The 23,061-nt window shown below is 42.8% G+C and overlaps 1 protein-coding gene across 6 annotated transcripts in view; it reads right to left on the bottom strand.

Annotated features, from left to right (window-relative positions):
• Window positions 1–4,248: 4,248 nt before the first annotated feature.
• MFSD6 (major facilitator superfamily domain containing 6) overlaps window positions 4,249–23,061 on the bottom strand; it is a 68,236-nt gene continuing 49,423 nt past the window's right edge. For all 6 annotated transcript variants that reach the window (XM_029606027.1, XM_029606026.1, XM_029606030.1 and 3 more), the window contains exons 5-8: window positions 19,838–19,999; window positions 18,048–18,146; window positions 16,571–16,851; window positions 4,249–8,498 (exon numbers count right to left, since the gene is read on the bottom strand). In XM_029606027.1, coding sequence (XP_029461887.1) covers window positions 8,310–8,498; window positions 16,571–16,851; window positions 18,048–18,146; window positions 19,838–19,999 — 731 coding nt within the window. In that variant the 3' untranslated portion in view covers window positions 4,249–8,309. The remainder of the gene's footprint in view (window positions 8,499–16,570; window positions 16,852–18,047; window positions 18,147–19,837; window positions 20,000–23,061) is intronic.

Here is a 23,061-nt window from a genome sequence, read left to right as displayed (position 1 = left end):
ATGTGTCCTCCATACATCCATTAAGTACCAAGAATCCATTAGTTCTTTCAGGGTGTGTTAATTCGCAGGAGTGGCTACAGTACCCTGTGATGTATCCATACTTGGCACTCTTGCCAAATGAAAGTCGTTCCCCCCCCAATGATTAATTTTCCCTTGCAGTGGGTTAAGAGGACTTGGTGGAGGCCTAATAAAATTTTCCTTGATCCTGGTTGGGAGCATAAACATTTACAAAAGTATATTCTGAGCCTTCTACCTGAATTTGTAGTAAAAGTTACCTGCCAAGAGGATCCCTGATACAGAAGCCTAGTTCAAAAACTAGCTGCTGAGAGATTAATATGCAAACCCCGGTATACTTGGAAGATTTAGAACAAGGAGTGAAAAACTGGTGTGGATACTGTTTATTTTGCAGGAGAGACTTGTATCTTCTTTTTTAAATGAATTTCCTGAAGGAATATAACATCTTCTTTATGGATACCCATCTCTTTAAAGAGTAAGTGTCGTTTGAATGGTGTATTAAGCCCCTTGACATTAAGGGATATCTTGCGAAAGGGAGCCATCTACATCTTTGTGTTAGGGGTTTGTCTTCCTGTTTCAAGAAATCTCTGGTTGCCCAGTAGTTAAGTACTGTAATATAAACTAAACTACAATTTACCCGTGCCATAGTCCCAGGTTCCCAACCTTTAGCTGATTGTTTCGCCCCTTTGCAGCCATACTCTACGGTTGGTGCAAGAGTTTGGCCTGGATATCCGCTACCTTGACGGATTGTAGATTTTGTGCAGATTCCCCATACTATACGTAACCCAACCCTTATCCCTCTTTTCCCCAAACCTTGACTGCCTTTGCCTCCAGGCAGCTCAATAAATCCCCACTGCAGGGAGGAAACTAGTGCCATGAGCAAGTGTGCTCTGCCTAGGTCTGAACTTTGATACTAACAGGAGCATAGTGCTGTCGGTTCATACATGCCAAAAGTGTTATCACTTGTAAAAGTACATCAACTTGCAGTTTAAATATTTCCTTACCAACCGAAAAGAAATTTTACCCATGATAAGTGATGAGAGGTAAGTAGGCAAAACCTGTCTATGGGTTAGATAAGTGGGTCCCTGGTTTTACATTCATGTTGGAGTTTATCAGGTCTTATGCTTATGCAATTTCTGCACATCAGAGTGTCGTTGAAGCTAGCTATTCCTGGAATTCGCCTGTTGCCATCTGGGGTGTTGATCTTTCGGATAGGATTTTTTTAAGTCCTGATGATTGCCCCCATGACACTGTGAAGCCTTGGTCTTTCAGATTTTTAATTGCATCCGCCATGTTGAAAATGTATGCGGATACTCCCCCCCCCCCCCCCCCCAAGGTATAGGTCAAGCCAAAAGGGTGCAGCCCTCTATACTTTGTTTTCCTTCCTGAGGAATGTAGTCTCCTCCTTTAGATCTTATTTATTCGGTTTTATATCCCTGATGTATAGTTTTTCAGCCTTCACAAAGGTTTACATTTGTACAAAATCTAAAAAAGAACAGACATGATACTTAAATCAAATTATACAAATTAAATACAATTTGGTCATAAAATAAAACTGAAATAAAAGGAATTAATTAGTTCATAAATTAAATCACTTAAAATGAATTAAAATTAAATTAAAAATTAAAATGAAAATAAAATAATTTGCTCAATTCTGTATCAAATGCTTGATTAAAAAGGTGCTAAAAACATGGCTTTTTAAACAGTTTCATATCTCTTTGTAGCCTTAATTCAGGTGGCATAGCATTCCATAGTTTTGGGCCCACCAAGACAGCTCTTTCTCTGACAGTAGTTAGTTTGGTATTTGCCACATGGGGAACAAGAAATCCTTTATTAGCGGAACGTAAATTATGGTGAGGGGTATGTATACGTATTACGTAACATTGCATTCAGCCAGTCAACCTGTTCAGCATAAATTGCTTTATGAATCAGAGTGTTTTATATTTGACTCTTGCATCAGTCGGGAGCCAATGAAGTGCCACTAGCACAGGAGTAATATGTTCTCTTTTGTTTATTCCTGTTAAAACTTTAGCCGCTGAGTTCCGTAAAATTTGAAGCGGTCTTAATGTTGTTTGAGGGAGACCTAAATATAGAGAGTTACAGTAATCTATAATCGTAAACACTAAAGCTTGGAGCACTGTTCGAAATTCTGTTTGGTTAAGAAGTGGTTTTAACCATCTAAGTACCAATAGTTTATAGTATCCTTCCTGTACTTTTTGTGAGATATGTTGTTGGATACTAAGCTCAGGGTCAAGATAAAAGCCTAGGTCGTGTACTTTTGTTCCTAACACTATTGTAGATTTTTCTATTTTGAAGGGTGGCTTGAGAAAAGGCTGCATAAAACGGAGATTTCCTGGTTTTCCCAGGTCCACCTTATTTGTTTCCTGGCTGCTCCAGCTATTTGTTCCTTTAAGCTGTAATCATGAAAGCATACTATGATGTCTCTATTTATCCATTGCTGGGCGCTCTCAAGGCTCTATGAGCCCTGTCTAGTTTTAGGGTCAGTAGTTGGTCACAGTTGGGTCCAGGTGTAGTATCCAATAGAAATGCGCAGAATCTGCATATGGTATCAATGCAGTCTTTATTAGCTTCAGTTTCATTAAAGGTGCAGAAACGCAGATTCCCTCTCCTGGCCCTATTTTCCAGGTCTGCTGGTCTGTAATTCAGAGCAGAGTTCTTGAAGTTGTTTGTGGGATTCTTCCTGGGCATCCATTCTAGTGTCCAATTCATCTACTCTTTTATGTCCCATTGTTGCTAGTTCCTCATGAAATTCCCCCAGCATAGTTTGCATTTCTTTCTTCTATTCTTTTAAATCTCGCCAGAGACTGCAAAATCAGTCTCTGAATTCTGACCTCGTGGGTGCCTCCTCCGAGGACACGTTGAATGCAGCCGCCATCTCAGCGTCTTCAGTCCCGGTGTCTGCACATGCGGCTTGCTCAGCGGCCTCTGCCTCCCGTTCCTCCGACGATCGGTAGGAAAAACTTTGCAAATCTAACGTTTTTCTTTTTGCCGCCATCACCTGATCGAGCCATGGGGGTTCCTATATGTTTTGGCGCTTGGCGTAATTTATGTAAAGGGCAGCTTCTGATTTATTCTTTTGAAAAGATTTCAGCAGCAGAGCTCGCGACTCAGCCAGCCATCGAGCCCAGTGACGTCACTTCCTCCCCCAAAATCACATTTTTAAGCTTACAACTCAGGCATTATGCTATGCAGTTATTGGGGGGGGGGGGGTGACTGAAAGGTTAGCCTATACTGATGTAAAGGAATAACTTTTGGAAACAGTCCCAAAGTTTAATATGATTAGAATTTGGACGATGTCCCTTAAAAAGCAAATAAAATCATTACATCTTAGTAAGCTTGTAATGCAATGGGCAGGTGATATTGGATTATTATTACAAGAAAATGATTTAATCCATAGACAAATATTTCCAGCTAATCTCAGAGAAGTACAATTTAAATTATTACTACGTCAGGTGTACATTTACAGTGCGAGTATGAAGCTTTGGGACTCACTTATGTCTAAAATATAATAGTGAAGTAGGGACACTGTCATATATTTTTCGAATGCAATAGATTGCAAACTTTTTTGGGTCATTTCCGGAGGCTGTTCTGGAGCAGCCAATCCATTGGGATGGAAACCTTTTTATTTGCATTTATTTTCAAGAAATATCCTACTTCCTAAGAGTGGGAAGCAATTTCTGGCCATTTCTCTGGTTCTGGCTAAAAGAGTAATCTGATCCAATTGGCATACTGAGAAACCACCTTCCTTTCAGTGTTGGAAGGAGGAAATGTTGCATTACTCTGTTCTGAAGGTGTGAAGGCAGCTTGATTTGCAGGGTCAAAAGTCATTGTTATTTTTACAGGGCTATTTTGGCTTCTGGGGAAAAAGTTTCCACCTTGATTTGATTTAGAATAGTGAATTCATGTTTTATGAGATGGCCACAGATAATTTTCTCGGCTTGTTTCGGGATGGTGTGACTGTGTGAACGGGTGGTGTGTATGAGTGTTGTGTCATGAGTCGGGGGGTTATAAAGAGGACATGATGGTGAGATGTGTTATGTTCTTGTGTATTTGTTATAAAAGTGTTCAATTTTGTATGATTTGGTTTAAAAAGTAATTAAAAAAAACAAAACAAAGTGATAATTCCTTTTACCTTTTCAAAATGGCAGATTTGAGTCGACACAAGGGGCTTGGCTTCCATTTTCTTGTCACAATTTTACAACCGGAATAAAATATTTCATTTTTGTTTTTATTTTCAATTTGTGGCATTATACAGTTCCAACACACACAAGTCATATATATATATTCCATAGAAACAGTTCAAATGTGTAAACATAGTACATAAGCTTTTTACTGCTGGAGCACTAAAATTCAGCTTCTGTACACTGCACTGTCTTGGTGAAAACAAGCTGGAGAGACCTGCTCACAAGAGGACAAAGCAAGGCCTCAATCAACCCACAGCCCCATCCATCCCATTCTCATTGAATTACAAGAAACCCAATAGTTTAAAAAGAAATCTTTCCAAGAGAACTGCCTCACGTTGGGCTGCAAACTGTTTACCGTCAGCAATTAATCACAGTGGCTGCAGGCACTGCTGAAGCAATAGGTCCTGCTGCAGACAGCCCTACCGGCCCCATAGTTTAGCGTGATCAGAGCTGGGTGCTCTGCGCCATGCACAGATAGAGGTTATGAGCAATCGTATGGCCAATGGAGCCCAGAAGCCCAAGGGCATTTTACATGAGCAAACCTTCATAAAATTATCAGCACTGCCCACACCAATCACCAAATCAGGAAAGAGGATCTGAATACCTGAGGCCAGTCTTGAACCCAAAAACAAGCAGTTTGACTTCCTAAGCTAGAGTTAGCCAACCACTGGGACTTTCACTGTTGTAGCCCACTGCCAAGAACTTAGATTAAAATAAAACAAATCTAAGGCTTTGGCTTCTAATGTGTATTTTTGCCTGCTACTGCTCTGAATGCTCCAGATGGCTGCTAACACGAGTTGGAGGCTTTTAAATGCGCTTCCCAGTCCACCACTACTACCACCTGTGGGGTAGCATCTGCAAGAATCAGACCATGGCTTCAGCAGAGGAGAAGGCACACTTTTGTTATCCTGTATATCCAATCGCTCCATTACATCTGCAATCGGGCAGTTATACACCAAGCAAGGATAATTACGGTAAACAGTACAGCTGCTGAAGGTCACTTATCACCAGCGCTTACAGTACTTTCAAATTTGAGGGTAACAGTACAGAGTAAATAGTAACATTTCTAATCAAACTACAGCACACAACCCATGATTTCCTAGTAGATGACTTTTAAAGTCAAAATACAGTAAAAGCATTTTTGCAAGCAGCAAAAAAAATGAAAGATTTTCATTGAGACCTGAATTTGGTACCCTATTAACAGTAGTCATAAGTAGTACAGTGTTCTACAGACAAATATTTGACAGGCACTTTGAGTTCTTACCATCACCTATAAACTACTAAATTAACCACCCAACTAGCAAAAACATAATTTTTTATCTAGAGGATGAAACAAAATAAAGTTCCTCAGTCTTCCATTATGTGCACACTCAGTGCCAGTACAGAGACATACAGCAGAAGGATAAGAATAAATAAACTAAAACACAAATTATTTATCGATAAAATATACAGTGCAAAGCAATTATAAAAAGCTGTCAGGGGGAAGACTGGCATTCTGATGCCTGCAGATAGTTAACAGATGTATGGATAAAATGCTTGCACTGTGTTTAATGAGAAAAGATCCTTTATGATGAAGCTGCAATGGTCAGTCACTTCCTAGTCACAACACTGAAGTTATTAAACTTTAAGATACCTTTGGAAAATACCCTCGTACAAAAACTGCAGAAGTCAGCTCTCACAGCCTCTGGGGGCGGCCTCTGTCGTGGGAACATCTATCCCAGTTGGCAATAAAGCAGCACTAGATTGATCCCAGGGGACATTGCTGTCTTGGCCTCAGTGCCTGGCCTAGTTAAGAAGAGTTTAGCAGTATGGCATGAGTCACAGCTGAGCCACAAACCGAGGTTCTCAGACTGCACTGCCTCGGAGCTCCCATGTCACAACTGTTGGTCATTTGACCTGCTGCAGGCATACAGGCAAGGATAAGCCCCAGAAAGGGAAACACTCTCTCAAGGACTATTCCACATTTTCCCCAAGGTCAGAAAGCCACAATTTCAATTCAAACTCAGCTTTAGTGTTAACATTTAAAACTGCAGTACTAAAAGTCTACAGCGGTCAATATTCAGCCAAAGCAAGCCGGATAAACTGTAAGGGCTATTCAGTGGAGTGCTGCTGATTAGGCCCTCCGCTGAATATAACTAGATAAACTTAGCCAGCTAACTTTAGGACTGCTCTCCAGCATGACCAGACTTAGCCAGATAAGTTATCCAGCTAACTTGACTCCACCCTGGAACGCCTCCAACTTATCTGACTGTTTAGCTGGGTAAAAAAGTTAGATAAGTCAGAGCCAATTAAAGCCACAGGAAACTTAAAACCCTTGGTTTCTCCAGCTAAGTCCCAAACTTACCCTCAGATGAATCATGGAAAAAACAAAGGGGGATTGGGGGGGGGGCGGCGGCGAGCGGGCAGCCAGTCACATCAACCCACGCCACACACCAACACCCACGTAGCGCCACGGGAGAAGGTGGCATTATTTCCTGCGGTGCTGCCAGCGGGCCATAACCCCATCCAAATCCCGCCCACACCCCTCCCCTTCCCCTAATTAGCATGGCATTGCACAATAAAGAATGACCCTGCTAGCTAGGCAAACTGTCTGAATACTGACCCCCTAAGGAACTTAGGAGAATTTATAGTATTGCCAGTTTACGCATTAGTAATAAAATGGGGTTTGAACTGAATCTGTGGTTTCCTGACTCTCTGGAGTGCCCTGTAAAATTGTAATTGTTTCTGCAGATTTGCTCTGCTGTAGGATGCACCATTCTATAAGGTTCTAGCACTGCTCAGATTTGTAGCTCATTTGACCCAGGCCAGATACAGCCAAGGTAAGGCACATATTGTATAGGGCTGCTTGAGCAGTGCTTCCTGCATTTGGCCAGGCCAGAACACTAAAGCCAGGATGCCACTACAGTCCTACAGCCTAGATTAAGGAAATCAGCTTTTCCACTGGAAAGCTGGACTCTAATCAGGCAACAGCAACCTCCAGCAGAGTCGGCAGCACGCTGCAGACTTAACTCCCCAGACCACAGGCCCGCTTGCCTGCAGCAGATTCTGAAGGAATGTTCCGGCACTGGCTTTTCCACACATTCCAGAACGTGTGGGTCCGATTGATTGATTTAATTAATTAATTAATTAATTAATTGAGCACAGGCCAATATGGTGTGAAAGTGCCCTCTGGCCGCTCTTGCAAACATAGGTGCTGACCGGAACGCACACCTGTAAAACTCCACCAATACGATCAGTGCCTCCAACTCACTCACAGTGTGTGTCTGTCTGTACTCTGGGAGAAGGAAAGTGAGGCGGAGGGTGGAAGAGAGAGGGGTACTGCACAGGGCATGGAATCAGGAAGCACCTTTCACATCTTCCTGCACACACGCTTCACTGCTGACAGATAAACACATATTTGAAATGAGATATCCAAAGCTTTGGGAAAAGGCTTTATCATAGATAGAGAAGGCGACCTTCAGAGGCCATACAGCTTGAAGGCAAAATGTTTACCATTTTTGCTAATCCCCACAGAACAGATTCTGATCACCTAATCCTCAAGGGCAGATAATGAAAACCTTTATTGTCCCGTTCTGTGCAGCTAGCTAGCTGGCTTTACAAAGCTTTGGTTTTCACCTGCAAACGTGCAAGTTTGGTGAGCAGCGGGTGGCGGTTCATGCGGACCCAGCCGTGGCTCTGCTCTGGGAAAGGCTGGAGGGCAAAGATGCAGCGATGGGTGCTCAGGCTGGGGCCATCGCTCACAGCACACCATTCACTGCAGCCTTCCCAACACCGGGAAAGCCGGACCGAGTGGTGCAGGAGCCCAGCTCTGTGTGTTCATAAAAGTCTAAATCGTTAGGGCCCCTGCTGACTAATGCTCTTCTGCTACTCTCGATGTATTGCAAAATTTAAAAATCGAACCCCAAATATTGACTTGTAAAACCAAGCTACACCACACCTTGGCTCAAGGAGCCAAGCTTGACATAACAATATTTCTTTAACCATCATAAATACTTCAGAGCTCTTCCAGTATCAGCCTATGAACAGTTGCTGAACACAGGAACAAGACTGGCGCCCCAGTCCTCGGTTTTAGGAGAGACAACGGGCTCCTCAGTGCGCCGGCTGCTCTCTAGGCCCTGTATTAGGAGACAGGGACCCATTCCTGTCCTGGGGCTGCTCGGCTGGCAAACCGGGTCTTGCTGCAGTCGCTGGCGGCACCGCGGAGGGTTCTGTGCTTCGGAGAAGCGGGGACGGCTGGGCTGAACGAAGTGGCGAAGCAATAGGATTCTCATCAGCTGCCTTAAAAAAACAACAAGGAACAAAAAGAGTAACTGCTGTGCGCAGGTTTGTTTTGTTTTTTTTCCCAGTTTGCAGCCAAAAGTTCAGTTCAGCACGGCCAACATAGCATGGAATGAGTAGGGAAATGGTACAGCTTACTTTTTCTTCCTACGGTTGCTACAGCATGCAGGCACAGAGAATGCTGCAAGCAACAGCATGGCGCTCCCAGCAGCAGCCAGCACTGCGTGGACTTAACCTAGCATGCAAAACGCTCTTGTTCCGCAAAATTAAAAAGAAAAAAAATGTCACACGCACAGTAAAGAGGTTCCACTGGTGTCCTCGGAAAGGCACGTTACAACAACAAACAGGCACGGTCTTACCTCACTTCCTTTTCCCCAACTGTAATTCCAGAGGCAGCATGTAGGGGGGGAAAAGTGTTGCTTTTTTTTTTTTTTTTTTTACTGTGATACAGATACTATAATTAGGTGTGTACTATGCACAGGTCAGAGCAGTGATATTTTTGAGTGTGATCATTGGCATGCACATGACAACAAGATAGTAATGGGCTGGCCCCAAAGGTTAAATGCCGGGGCTATGCACTACCACATGGGGGATCTGGATTCAATTCTCAAGCCTGGCTTCAGTTCCTTGGGCCAGCTAAAGAACAGTTTGCTCTGGAAACAGCATTCAGAGCCACTAGAGGGGAGGGAGAGACTCCACCATTGCACAACAGTGACATCTACTGGCCAGATTCAGGGTGCAATCTGTGACCCCCTGATTTGGCTGAGCTACAAAGGTAACAGCCCCAGGTAGTTATGAATAAAGGCTCATGGAGCCCTTACCCTAGTAGCGGCTGGTTCCGATTGAGTTGGAAGCCCAAAAGAAAATTTCCAGACCAAAAACAAAATTCATACAACACAGTAATTAATATAGTGCAACTCCTGAGGAGAAGCTGTCTTCACACTACAGCAACCAGATTCTGCCTCAGACCTGTGGATAATTACAATCTTGTAATTTTACATTTGTTTGAAAAGATTAATGTCCAAAACAGCCTGAAGACACTCCCTCTCAGGGCCAGTGCTAGGTTTTTTGCTGCCCTGTGCAAACAATTTCTGTGCTGCCCCCTCCCCCAATGATTCATTCAGTCTCTGTCCTGGCCCATCAGATAAAGCCCAGCTCCCTCCTGCAGTCTACATTTTTATATGCAGACCATAGACAGACCCTCACCCAATACAGAATGAAGAGATCAGAAAGTATAGACAGAAACGTGCTGTGAAGAACTGAACTGGAACCCACCAAAAGCCAGCCTCTACATGCAGAGCAACAATGGAAAAACAGGAACATTACCATTCTTCATAAAACACTAACTCATAAAATCAAGAAATATAAAACAATCAATCATAATAGTAAAATTATTTTCATAAAAAGAATAAAATATTTCAAACCAGTTCATGAATAAGAGTATCCAAAATTTCCCAAACACCAATAAAATATTTCAAAACATCTGACGAATAAAAAATACAATAATTAAAAAATGTTCTATTTCCCCCCCAAAAATAAAAAATTTCAAAAGAGCAGAAACATCAAATTACACCCAATAATTAAAACTAATAAGGATTTCGAAATCTCCTGCTCTCCGTATCTGGGATCTTTTGATTTCCAGTCACCCTAAGATCATCGTGGATTGGGAGAGGTAGGGCAGTACAAATTTTATCTTCCCGCTCACACACACGCACAATAACACATTCATTCTCTCATATATTTTCTCTCAACATACAGACTCCTTCTCGGATAATTATGTATGTGTGTGTGTGTGTGCGTGCCTGTGAGAACCTATATAAGACACATAGGCTTTCACAGGCAAACAAACATTCACAAACACACATACTCTCACAGGCACATGGGCTCTCACACAGAGACACACTCACAGGCTTTCACACAAACAAGACACACTCACATAGGCTCTCATACAGAGACACACATGCTCTCACACAGACACACACATGCAAGCTCAAACATATACATACAGGACCTCCTACTATCATCAGGCCGTGGTGGGATGAGCTCCATCACGGCCCAACAGCCTTCTTGCTTGGGGGGAGGAAGAGCATAAGTTGTGTGCGGGCCTCTCCTTCTTCAGCCGCCAGCGGAGCTCAACCCACCGATGGCTAAAGGAGAGGCCCATGTTTTTATTTGTGTGCATGCGCTGCATTCAGGGCTGTCAAAGACTGGGTCTGAGTGTCCCAGCTAGACTGAGGCAGCAGGAAATGGCAGCTGGGGTGCTGTTGTAAAAGTAACCATAGATCTGGCAAAGAGAAAAGTGGCAGAGGCCGCTGCTAGAGAGCCACGATGTTCAGGAGTCGAGATGGAGGCAGAGAACAGCTGTTTCTGACAGCTGCAATGATTGCAGCTTCATGAGAAACAAGGATCAGCTGTTCAGGGCATTGGGAAGAGGAGCTGGTGGTGTCTTCGGCCACCAGCGGGTTGAGCTCCGCCAGTGGTCCTGCGGCCACTCCTGCTGCCTCTGGCCCACTGCCCTCCCAGGTGTACCGCCCCATGCAAATGCACGGTATGCACACCCGGTCGTGCTGGGCCTGCTCCCTCTCAACACTAATTAAATGAGCCAGCTGGCATTGTGTACCAAACCCAGAGTTGCTTCCCACCATCTGTTAGAATCTCCCAGGCGAGCCCAAACATACATCTTTAGCCTTGTTTTCTACATGTCTGAGTACTCCTCCCTAATAATTTTTGAAATGCTAGTCTAGTTCATTCAAATTTCTTCCACAGATAGAGTACACAGTGGCCCGGGCTCACACTTTTCATATGCCCCGCTTCCCACCACCCCTTACATGACAAGCACTTAAAAGTCACTCTACGTTTCCTACGAGGACACAGGCCAGCTCAGAGCGCACGGTGATGTCGCAGAGCACTTTGAAAGCAGCCCTGTCTTTGGTTAGCAGTTATAAACCATATTCAAAGAAGGAACCTCGGCATCATGAAATATTTGTGTCTCCTTGGGTAAAGTATAATGCCAAATCTCGGTTTATCCCACAACATGGCACTATTTCACACGCACTGGAGATGGCAAACCTATGGCACCTTCATGGAAATATTTAGTTAAGGGACACAGTCAGTGGTACCACAGGCCAGGCACTCACTGGTGTAAGGCAGCTGCATTCCTCAGCGGCAACCAGCTCTACCTGAAGAACCTCACCTAGCAGCTCTCTGCTCACTATCTGGTTCTTTGTCTAAGTGCTTGCACAGAAGAGTTCAGACTATTGCTCTTATTAACAATTCGTGTGCGCTGCCTCTTGTCCTTTGGGATGGAAGGAGATTCAATAGTCTTGGTTCCTCCAGGGTGGGGGATTTTCTTTTTCTTTTGAGGGGGTGGAGGAAGGAGATTTGGCCTGGCATCATCCTCCTACTCCTTTGGTCTTTAACTTCAGTCAGAAGCAGCCCCTACTGGGACTAAGCAACACGTGCACTATGTGCCGCTACACGGAGTCTCCCCACCCTCCACCACCACCATTTTTAACCTTACCCATCTATCACAGTCATCAGGTTAAGCAGCCTGGACCACAGTTCTCTCTGGGGTCTGGCACATGCGCAGCCTTCAATCTCAGTAAGTGTTTGCCGCTATGTGATGAATGAAAGCCAGGGAGCTGTAAATACTGCCTGTACAGAATCTCCAGCTCATGCACCCAGAAGCCATGCTCCAGAACTGAACCCAGCTCTCCTTCACTAATCTCAATGTTTGAAAAAACACAAGCGGGAGGTCACCGCACTTATGTCTGAACTGACCGAGAAGCACTTGATGTGGGGCAGGGAAATGGAGAGCCACAGGAAAACAGCAGTAGCATTACCTTACATTGGTGTATCTGTTAACAAAATGGGAATAAATCAACTATGGTACCTTTAGTTTAATTCACCCACCAACATCACAATGTATGAATTAGCAGTGTCAGGATACCCAAGGCTAGAAAAACAATAAAACGACTTTGTCCTACACAAAATTTGGAAAAGACACCAAATCCATGGCCGCCTTCCGAAACACAAGGAACTGGGTAGGCTCAGGGCTCTTTTCAGTTCCTTATTTTTACCAGCAGCAAATCATACAAGGAGAGAGAAAAGGAAGAAATTCAGCCAAGATTGGAGGATTATTATGTGGACAACAAATTCACTTCAATATCTCTATGGCACAAAACCAGAAATAATGCAAGGGAACAGAGTCAGGGCAAATGAAACAAAAGGAAGTATTTTATTATTATAATTAAATAAAACACCCAACTCCGGCCGAGTTTCGCCTAACCGGCTGATTCAGGGGCTGTAATAGTAATAAAATCAATGTATTATCCATTGGATTATAATATTTATACTAAAATAATTAAATATTAAAACAAATATCAAAATGCTAGACATTGAAACACATATAAAACCCAGACTTTAGCTTATATTAAAAAAAATCAAATACAAATGTATTTCCTTAATTTTCTTTGGTATTTAATGCTACTCAGTTTGTTCACATGTGTAGCAATAAAATCAGAGATGGTTGAAAAAACCTAAATATACAAACAGAATCAATTTATTCCCCATAAAATATCATAAACCCACACAATAATATATTATAATGAGACAAAATTATGTTCTAATCTAAACTTGAAAATGAAGTATTAATATTCATCAATTGGCTAACTTAATTTCACAAAGGAATTTAAAAATTACACATTGTTAATGTTTTATTGCCATGATTTTTCTAAAAAATGTGTGTATAAACGATTCAATATTAAAAAAGTTTGTTTGCAATTTACTATAAAATCTTAATTTGTATGATTAATTCAATTGTATAGATTACAATATTGGGCATCATATATATATATATATATATGAATTAACATTTCTACTAAAGACCAGAAAACATCCATAGATTTAATTTGATCTTGATAGGGAAATACTTAATAAATAGAGGTTGGAAACCACGAGATCTAATCACCTTATTTTAGGATTTGACTAATAGTAAAGAAACCTAATTAGATATATGAAAAATCAAGCTAGATGAAATCATTAATATTTAAACTCGAGGACAGACTGCAATTATGAAAAATTGCTTCTTTTCTTAACTTGATTGTTCTAAGGTAATTTTGTATATAAATATTTTTGTGATCCCCGATATTAAATCTATGGATGTTTTCTGGTCTTTAGTAGAAATGTTAATTCATATATATATGATGCCCAATACTGTAATCTATACAATTGAATTCATCATACAAATTATTAAGTCAATTAATATAAAATCAATGAAGTTTTTATAGTAAATTACAAACAAAAAAATTGTTATTATTGAATTGGATGCAAGAATCATTTATACACTCACATTTTTTAGAAAAATCATGGCAATAAAACATTAACAATGTGTAATTTTTAAATTCCTTTGTGAAATTAAGTTAACCAATTGATGAATATTAATCCTCCATTTTCAAGTTTAGATTATAACATAATTTTGTCTCGTTATAACATATTATTGTGTGTGTTTATATTTTATGGGGAATAAATTGATTCTGATGGTATATTTAGGTTTTTTCAACCATCTCTGATTTTATTTCTACACATGTGAACAAACTGAGTAGCATTAAATACCAAACAAAGAAAATTAAGGTAATAGATTTGTATTTGATTTTTTTTATATAAGTTAAAGTCGATTAGGCAAAACTCGGCCGGAGTCGGTCATTTTATTTAATTATAATAAAAGACTTCTTTCCACGGCACACGGTCTTCCTTTTGTTTCATTTGCCTTGGCTACGTTGGACCGCCTTCCGATTTGTTTCAGGGAACAGAGTCAGGCCACCCAAAAATAGCAGCAGGGTAGCTAGACTGAGATGATACTATATAAAGGGTTACACGTTTAAGACAGAAGTTTCCAGTATGAATAATGACTTTGAAGGCCTGGCCCGGCCTTCTCTGTGGCAGTTCTGGCTACTGCCATTCGGAAGATCTGGGTTCGAGTCCTGAGCCAGCGAGGCAGCAGCAACAGCAGCATTCACAGGCCTCAGCCATCAGACGAAGGGATCCACATTATCAGTTTAGGTGGGAAGCGTGTTACTGCAAAGGCTGGGCTAGAAGTCGGGAGGAGATATAAAATAGGCAGGAGGGGGGCAGGGGAATCTCCAGGTAATTGCAAATGGAGGCTCATGGTGCTGCGGCCCTAAGGAGGCCAATTCCAACTGAGCTAGAAACATAGAGGAAGAGGAAACTGCTAGGCCATAAAATAAAACAACATCTCTTCCTCGATGACCAGGACTCAGGAGGGGATGCCTCAGTACCCTTGCAAAAGTATCATCTTTATTCAAGTAATCTGATGGTCTCATGCTGCGCTTTTATGGAGTTTTATTTTTATATTATAAAATGCTTATACACATGAGAGAAAAATCTCTCAACACCAGGAAACATCTCCAGAGAGGGATTTATCAAAGCTCTTAGCTTCTGGGCAAATGCTGCTGCAGTTTTGCCCTGCACTCAGTGTTTCCCCACTGGAAATGCTACAGAACATTCACTGAGAAACCGGAAGTCATTTTCACACGCGACCTCCTACAACAAGCAGGGGTCTTAGAGCAGCAAGGCCTTAATAATCTGACCTAGGAAGGCAGGTTGAAGGCATTGGGGTTTATTTAGCTTAGAAAGCAGAAAGGGTAAGATGAGCGTCTTCAAATGAGGGTTTTCTGGAGGAAGTTTATCAGCTACTCTCCTCTTCACCAGGGCCTTAGATCACAGAAGAGGAAATTCAGGTTAGACCACAAGTGGAACAAGTTATTTAGAGAACGGGTAGAATATTTATCATTAGACCTTTCAAAGGGATGTTAGGATGAGAGGCGGGGCTCTAAGTGATGTCTTAAAGTCCCTTCCAGTCTTATGTTTTTTTCTATTATTCTGCAGCATTGAAGCCTCATTTAAATCCCAGAATGAGTCCTCTGTTCTGGATTATTGCTTCCTATGTCCCCTTCAATATTTCTGATAAACCAGGTCTCCAGCTGGCCCAGGCTTTTCCCTGTTCTAGGTTGAGGTGTCAGAGTCTGCTCAGCTGTTTTCCGGAAGCTGAACTTCCAAGTGCCCTGCATCCTGTTCCATCGTCACCCCCAAATCTTTCCTTCCAGAAAACCTTGCACACCACAGGAATCTAAAGGACACATTGTTTTTTTCGGCAAAGCTGAAAACAACAACTTAAAAGAAAGGAGATTTATAGATGCTGTAGTCGGGACAGAAAAAAATCCCAGACACCTCAGTGTTGGCACCTGGTATCAGCCTGGGACCAAGAGAGAAAACGGTCACTGCGGCCGTGTCAAGGCAAAGAGTTGGGGCTGCCACGGGACCAGGGGGAGGAGCCGGGATGCAGGGTGGCCCGGGGGTGGAGAAGCAGCCACGACCTGGAGTTGGAGCCCGCCTCCAGGCCACCAAGTGGAGAAGCAGCTACTGTTACTGTGGCCTGGGCAGCCTCCTGTCACCAAACCTGAAAAGTGAAAGAGAAGCAGGCTGGAGGGAGGCCCTAGCTGGGAGAGGGGAGAGGCTGTCTGGGTGGGTGGCTGGTGGGGAGAAAGAGGAGAAAAGACTGGCTGGAGGGAGGAAAGGAAAAAGAGAATGGATTGAGGACTGCAAAGGAAGAAGAAAGCAAAGAAAAGTTAGAGCAAAATAAAAAAAAACAGGAAAGAATAGACGAAAGAGAAAATATAAAGGGAAAAAAAAACATTCTTTCACTGGATCCTAAAAAAATTGTGGTTGATCTCCAAGCTTTTTATTTTTTTTTTTAAACTTGTCTCCTTCCAATGTTCCCTGTAAGTCGTGCGTGCACGCAGGTTGTGAAACAAGCGCACGCAGAAGAAAAAGTAAATACAATGGGATTTCAAAGATCACTCCGCACACATTTGTGAATGGCCTCTAAAACGCTGCACACAAGAACTTTTTTTTATGCACAGAGCCCACAAAAAATTAAAGGGAACACTGGTCCCTTCCATCTGTCGTGATAAGTGCAGAATGTACCTCCCCCTTACGCACAGCTCACTTAATGGCTCCAAAGCACCAGGGGCCCCGCCTTGCCTGCTACGTACCTGTAAGGGCTCATTCTCCAAAGGCTGGCTGCTCCCGGAGAGTTGCAGCATCTCCTTAATCTGAAAGAAAGTGAATGCCAGCGTGACCCAGGGCGAAGAGCTGACCCCCCAGGCCGGCTTGTTCACGTCCTCTTGTTCCTCCTGGTGTTTTGTTTTCTTTGGAGGAAGTCTGGGCTCGCTGCGAGGCAGGACATTCTCCGACTGTTGCTGTATAAGGTCGATAGTTGCTATAGGAACGGGGCTGGATGGCACCGGAATCCTCTCGGCCAACATGGTCGTCTCTGCAGGTTTAAAAAATAATATGCAAATAGAAAAACACACTCTCAAGCTGTCGGCATCAGAAACAGTATGATTTGTCTGCAAACCAACTCAACACACAACTCACATCACTTCGCAGAGAAATGATACTCTAGTATTACCATGTTACCCACATGCACAGCAATTTAAGAATCTCCCTATCTGCAATTAAACCCACATTTAACTTATAGTTAAAGGTAATTCCTGTTGTAAAAGGTACTTCACACACACATTAACATTTCTAATCCTAAGCGCTCTACGGGAAAAAACTGCGTACAGTAACTGTCCCACAATGGCTGGGACACGGGAAGGGAGATGTTGCAGAATTAGACTCTAAAAGCTATTTCTCCACTTCAGAGCATCCTTCTGGGTCAGGAGGGCTTTCTACTTCCCATGTCCTTCAGCACCATTAATCAATAGCCAATAATTGTTCCACACACTCTGAGGATTCCTGTGTGATTTAGAGCTCAAAAGTATGTAATACAGTAAAGAAATTCATGATTCCCCCCATTCCCCTTAAAAGATCAAAGACTGCTCCCAAAAAAATACATCTTTAAAAAAAAAAAATTATATTTATTTCCACTCCAGCTGATACGACTGGTTTCTAATCTCCTCAAAGTAGAGTACAGGTAAATGGCTCCTTGCTCCTCTCCAGTCTGCTGGCAGGAGCTGGCGGCACAACCAGGTCCACAGCTCAGAACCAGATGCAGGGAGGGAGCTGATAAAAATCAAAAGAAATGAGAAAAAAAAAAGTGACCCTTTTCAGTAATTCCTCCATTTCCCCAGCCTATTGGTGGAAGCCGGAATAAGACATTTTAGTAATAACAATTTAAAACAAGATTTTCAATGATGAGTAACCTGTTGCCTCCTGAGGAATCATCAGATTTTTATCAAGAAGAATACATACATTTAAAAACAATCACCAGCTGAAGCAGTGCATCAGAAAAGCTTAGTTACAGTCATCCTATGTGTCGTTTACCAAAATGAGTAACACAAGTCTTTGAGGGTTTTAAGGTACTCATAATATGCAAACTAACTTGTCTGAATCAAAGACAGGGTGGGTATCCGGAAAGCTAGAGTCCTGTGCAGGCCCATGGGACCAATGCCAACCTTCTCTGCTTCCCTCCGTGTCACACAACACCCCTGCACCCAAGCGGCATACGAGACCGCTTCAACCTACCTTCTTCTTTCTGAGGGACCGCCAGCCACTGGATGAGGGCAAAGAGCAGAAGGATCACCAAGCAGGCCATGCCTATCCCACGAAATGTTTCAGCAGCCCCTAGAATGAAACCCCAAGGTCAGTGCACAAGTCAAAATCTAGATTTGTTAGATGGTAAAGTTAGAAAAAGATTTCCCCAATATTTTCCAAGGTCCAAGTCCGGCAGAAACATTCCGCTCAGTATCGGACACACTCATAAATCCTACTTCAGCCACTCATAAGAAAGCTTCTATTACATGCTGGCTCCTAAGTACCTGCTATAGAGTTACAGTAAAATCTTTTAAAGGGGATTCCCAATGCCTGTGAAAAACTCTCTCAATAACTACATTGTTATCACAACAGGCAAGAATAAGAATAACATAAGAGCTGGAATTATATATCACCTCTCTTACAGATAAGACAAGTGTGCATCAGAAACAAAATTCTGTATGCACAGAAATTAATTCTTCTTTGCGATGATCATTCACACTAACAGGAGATGGGCCGAGCTTTCGTTCATTCTAGTCAGGATCCATGGATCACTATCGATACAGAACTTCGAAGCAGGAAGAAGGTTGGACTCCATATAGTGCTGGTCTTCTTTCCAGCCAACCACTGGCATAACGATGCCATGCAAGAGAAAGAAGTTAAAATGACCTTTCCTACTGCAGGGCTACGCTTGCTTTCTCTCAAGACAGAGTGGGGCAGATTTTTAATATTACGCACGTGAGGTACATTTGTGCGCGCTACCCGGCGCGCACAAATGTACGCCCGATTTTATAACATGCGCACGCTGCCGCGCGCATGTTATAAATCCGGGGTCGTCGCATGCAAGGGGGTGCACACTTGTGCACCTTGCGCACGCCGAGCCCTAGGGGAGGCCCGACGGCTTTCCCCGTTCCCTCCAAGGCCGTTCCGAAATCGGAGCGGCCTTGGAGGGAACTTTTTTTTCGATCCCCCGACCTTTCCCTCCCTTCCCCTATCTAACCCACTCCCCGGCCCTACCTAAATCCCCCCCCCCCCACCTTATTTCGTTGAGTTATGCCTTCCTCTGGCAGGCGTAACTTGCGCGCGCCGGCTCGCCATCCCCCGGCACAGGCCGCTGTGCAGGAGGATTCTGGCTCGCCCCCAGACCACCCCCGAACCGCCACCACGCCCCGGACAGCCCATTTTTAAAGCCCCGGGACATACGCATGTCCCGGGGCGCTCGCAGGGGTAGGTTTTCGGGGGTTACGCGTGTAACCCTTTGAAAATCTACCCCAGTTGTTTTAAATCTGCTTGAATTAAAAAAAAACAAAAACAAAAAAGCCACATTTCACTTGTTTTTGCAGCATGGCTCTGGTGCTGCAATTAGAACTTCAGGAAAACAGTCACCCGATGTCCGGCAGGAACTTCACTATCAGCGTATTCACCACAAGAGCATTCCACTGTACATCACAGCAGCACTTCCTCCTGTGGGACAGCAGCAGCAGCACACTGCTCCCGCCGAAAGCCTACGGCGGGGATAGGTGTGAACAGACAAGCCAGTGAGCAGCATTACAGGAAGCTGCCCTTCTCCCCCAGAGATCACAGAGCTTTGCTCAGGCTCAATTATGTTGCAATACAGTAATCCAGTCACAAAATATCATGCAAAAGGTGCAGTTATAATGCATGCATACTGGTTATTTTTATCGATTTAAGTGCAATGAATTAATCTAGCAAATACTGCTTTAAGAACCACCTTACACAATAACAGCCTGCAGAACAAGGACAACAGGGACGCTGCTGCTCACCAAAGAAATTCACCAATACGCCTCCTATCATAGCTCCACATCCTCTGCCTAAGCCGAGGTGGAGACCCTGCAGGATGCCCTGAGCGGAGGTTCTCAGTGCAGGAGGAACGGCAGCGCTGAGGTATGAAATGCAAGCTGCCCAGATCGCAGCATGGGTCACACCTGCAGAGAGACAAAACACAGACAGGCTGTTAGAGCAGAAGCAGCTTTGGGCTGTCTCGCTTGAGGGTGGGAAACCTTCCCGTGGCTTGTCAGACTTTCCTCTTGCGCCACAAGAAGGGGGTTAGAGTGTTTGAGAAGTTTCCTATCTGCTGACCCCTTAAAATCTCTTTTGACATAAAAGGTTACACATTTAATTAGCACCAGTAAAAATCCTGTACGAGCCTAGCTGTGTGCTGTACCTTCAGACAATAAAAACCCCATCCTTTCAGCCAGTTTCACTGACTTTTCCAGAGAGGTTAAGTGTGGGTGACACAAGATATTCACATCCCCTCATGCCAAACGTGGCTATAATCCTGAATTATTTTTAAAAATGTGTATAAAAGTATCTTATTGTAATTTGCAATTCTAAAAATCTGATCTTAGAAAGTATCCCATGATGGGACTAATGGTCCTTATTTTCCCTAGTAGCCTCATATTGTGACCTCTTGTAATGTAGAGCATTACTTTCTCTGAAGCAGGTTTGTTTTTGTGTATTTATACAATAGTGGTATTTGAATGTCTCCATCATGTTCCCTCTCTCTTCTTTCCTTTAGGGCACACTTGCTTAGGTTTTTAAGTCTTATCTTGTATAGCTTTTGGTGCAAACCCAGCACCATTTTGGTACCTACTTTCTGGTTAGCCTCTACTCTGTCTATATTCTTTTAGAGGGAAGGGCTCTAGAACTGAATGCAATATTCTGGATGTAGACTCACCAATAACCTCTGCAGAGGAATTTCTACTTCCTTTCTGTTGGTTGTGCCTCTCCCTATGCACTCTAACATGCCTCTGGTTCTAGCTCATCACACATGATTGCCCCCAGGTCTCTTTCCCCATCTGGAAATCTGAAAACATGACCAACTTTTCCTAGGAACTCCTCTGCAATATTGTTCATAAAGATATTCAACAGAACTGGCCCCAGGACCAATTCCTGAGATACTCCATTAACAAGCTCTCTCTCCTCAAAGTGAATTCCATTTACCACTACCCTCATGTGTCAATCACTCAACCAATCTCTAATCCAGTTCTCTATCTTGGGGGGTTACTCCAAGATTGTTTAGTTTATTTATGAGCATCCCATGCAGGATAGTATCAAACATTTTATTAAAATCCAAGTCTAGTTCCCCTTTAAATGTCTTATCAGAAAGAGCAGGGATGGGGCGAGGAGTGGCAAAGCTTAAGCTTCAAGACTCTTCTGATGTCTTTATCAGAATTTGTTGTTCCAAAAGAAAAATACTTTATTAAAACTTCTTTGATTGGACTTCATGTGAAATCATTACAAGCAATTCATTTTGGCCTACTGTACTTCTAAGGCTGACTCACTGGCTGTTTCTTATTTGGACAACTTCCATAAGGGCTCGACTACTTCCAACAGACCTCAACACCCAGAGATCCGGACTCATGCACTAGTTCTCACACCACAGCCTACAGGCACCAGATGGGTACAATTAAAGTAAGCTGCGGGCTAGTTACACTCTCTCATCTTCACCCCTTTTTGGTACTCAACTGGCTGCTGCTTTAGGAGTCCAGAAGCACCTCTACTAACAATTGAGAAGGTTCTATCTTTGTTCCTCATTTGGAACTAAGAATTTCTTCTTCTCAGGGAAGGGAGTTTCTGCTCTCACCTCCTCACTGAAGAATCTCTCTCTCTCACTAGGGGTCTAGTCCCCTTTAACACCACACAATGGTGTGGTTTTTGACAGGAAGATGCCACTAGATTCTCTATTCCAAAGACTTTAATCTTAGTGGGTATCTCAGGGGCTCTCTACACAAATATGCCACATCTATGATCTAATTCTGTGGTCACCTAATCAAAGAAATTGCTCATGTTTTTCTGACATGATCTCCCATTGGTAAGATCATACTGTCTCACATTCAAGGAATTTCACTATCATTTCTTTTAGCAGAGTCTCCATTGGATTTCCCATCACTGAGATGAGGCTGACTTAAAAGTAGTAATAGGAGGAAGTTGGAAATTATGTTGAAGAACAACATCCGCCCTTTTCCAGTCCCACAGAACTACTCCCATCTCCAAAGATTGAACAGATGCATCAGTGGACCCACCAGAACTTCTCTGACCTACTTTAGTATCCTAGGTGGTCTCCCATCCAGCCTCATACCTTTGTGTCCACTTTTGGTTTTGCTAGCTCCAAGCAAACACTCTGTTCTATAAATGGTATGACATCTACCCCACTACCATGCATAATCCCCTTCCTACTATCTGTGGACCTTATCCAGTCCCTTCTCCAGTCAACAAATATTTGTTTAGCGTTTCTGCTTTTCCCTGGTCATTTTCCACACATTCCTCCTTTGCTCCTCTCAGTTTTACAATCCCATCTCTGGACCCCCCTTCCTGTCAGTAACATACATGAAAAAAGTCTCATCACCTTGCTTTACCACCATAGCTATTTTTTCATCTGCTCGCACCTTTGCCTTCCTGACTACCTTTCCTGCTTGCCTCAGCTTTTCCAGATAGTCTTTCCACTCCTTTTCAAGATCCCTTGTATCTTTTGAAAGCTAATCTTTTTTTGCCCTTTCTTTGAATACCATACCAAGCTCCTTTTCCTCTTAATTTTATTTCCTTTCCTAACATAAGGATTTTTAACCCTTACTATGACTCGTTTTAATTTAGTATATATAATCGCCGAAAGCCCTCAGTAATATATTTTTTGAATTTTCTAACAGGTGATTTGTAGGACCTTCATGACTGCAACTTGTCAATCCTAACAAGCTGCATAGACCTTTGGTCCAACTTTATTTTAATTTAATTGTAGTGCTCACTCAGAGTCAAATATTTTTCCTCAATTTTCCAAAAAAATGTTTCTTTAAAAAGTCATATCAGGTCCAACGGGGTAGGGAGATTCTCATAAACAATTCTTTATCCCAATACAGGAGTTAAACATTTCACAGTACTTAACTTTATGTCACAAACTGTACATCACCCCGTTTTAATTTAGCCCACTGTTCTATTCCCAACCCTGCAGGTGGCTCTTTAAGATATTCTCTTATTTTATCAAAGCTGGTAC

Source organism: Rhinatrema bivittatum, chromosome 6 (assembly GCF_901001135.1).
Source record: "Rhinatrema bivittatum chromosome 6, aRhiBiv1.1, whole genome shotgun sequence".
NCBI lineage: Eukaryota > Metazoa > Chordata > Amphibia > Gymnophiona > Rhinatrematidae > Rhinatrema > Rhinatrema bivittatum.
Note: the sequence above shows the minus strand (reverse complement) of the source record. Positions and strands in the feature narration are given on the sequence as shown.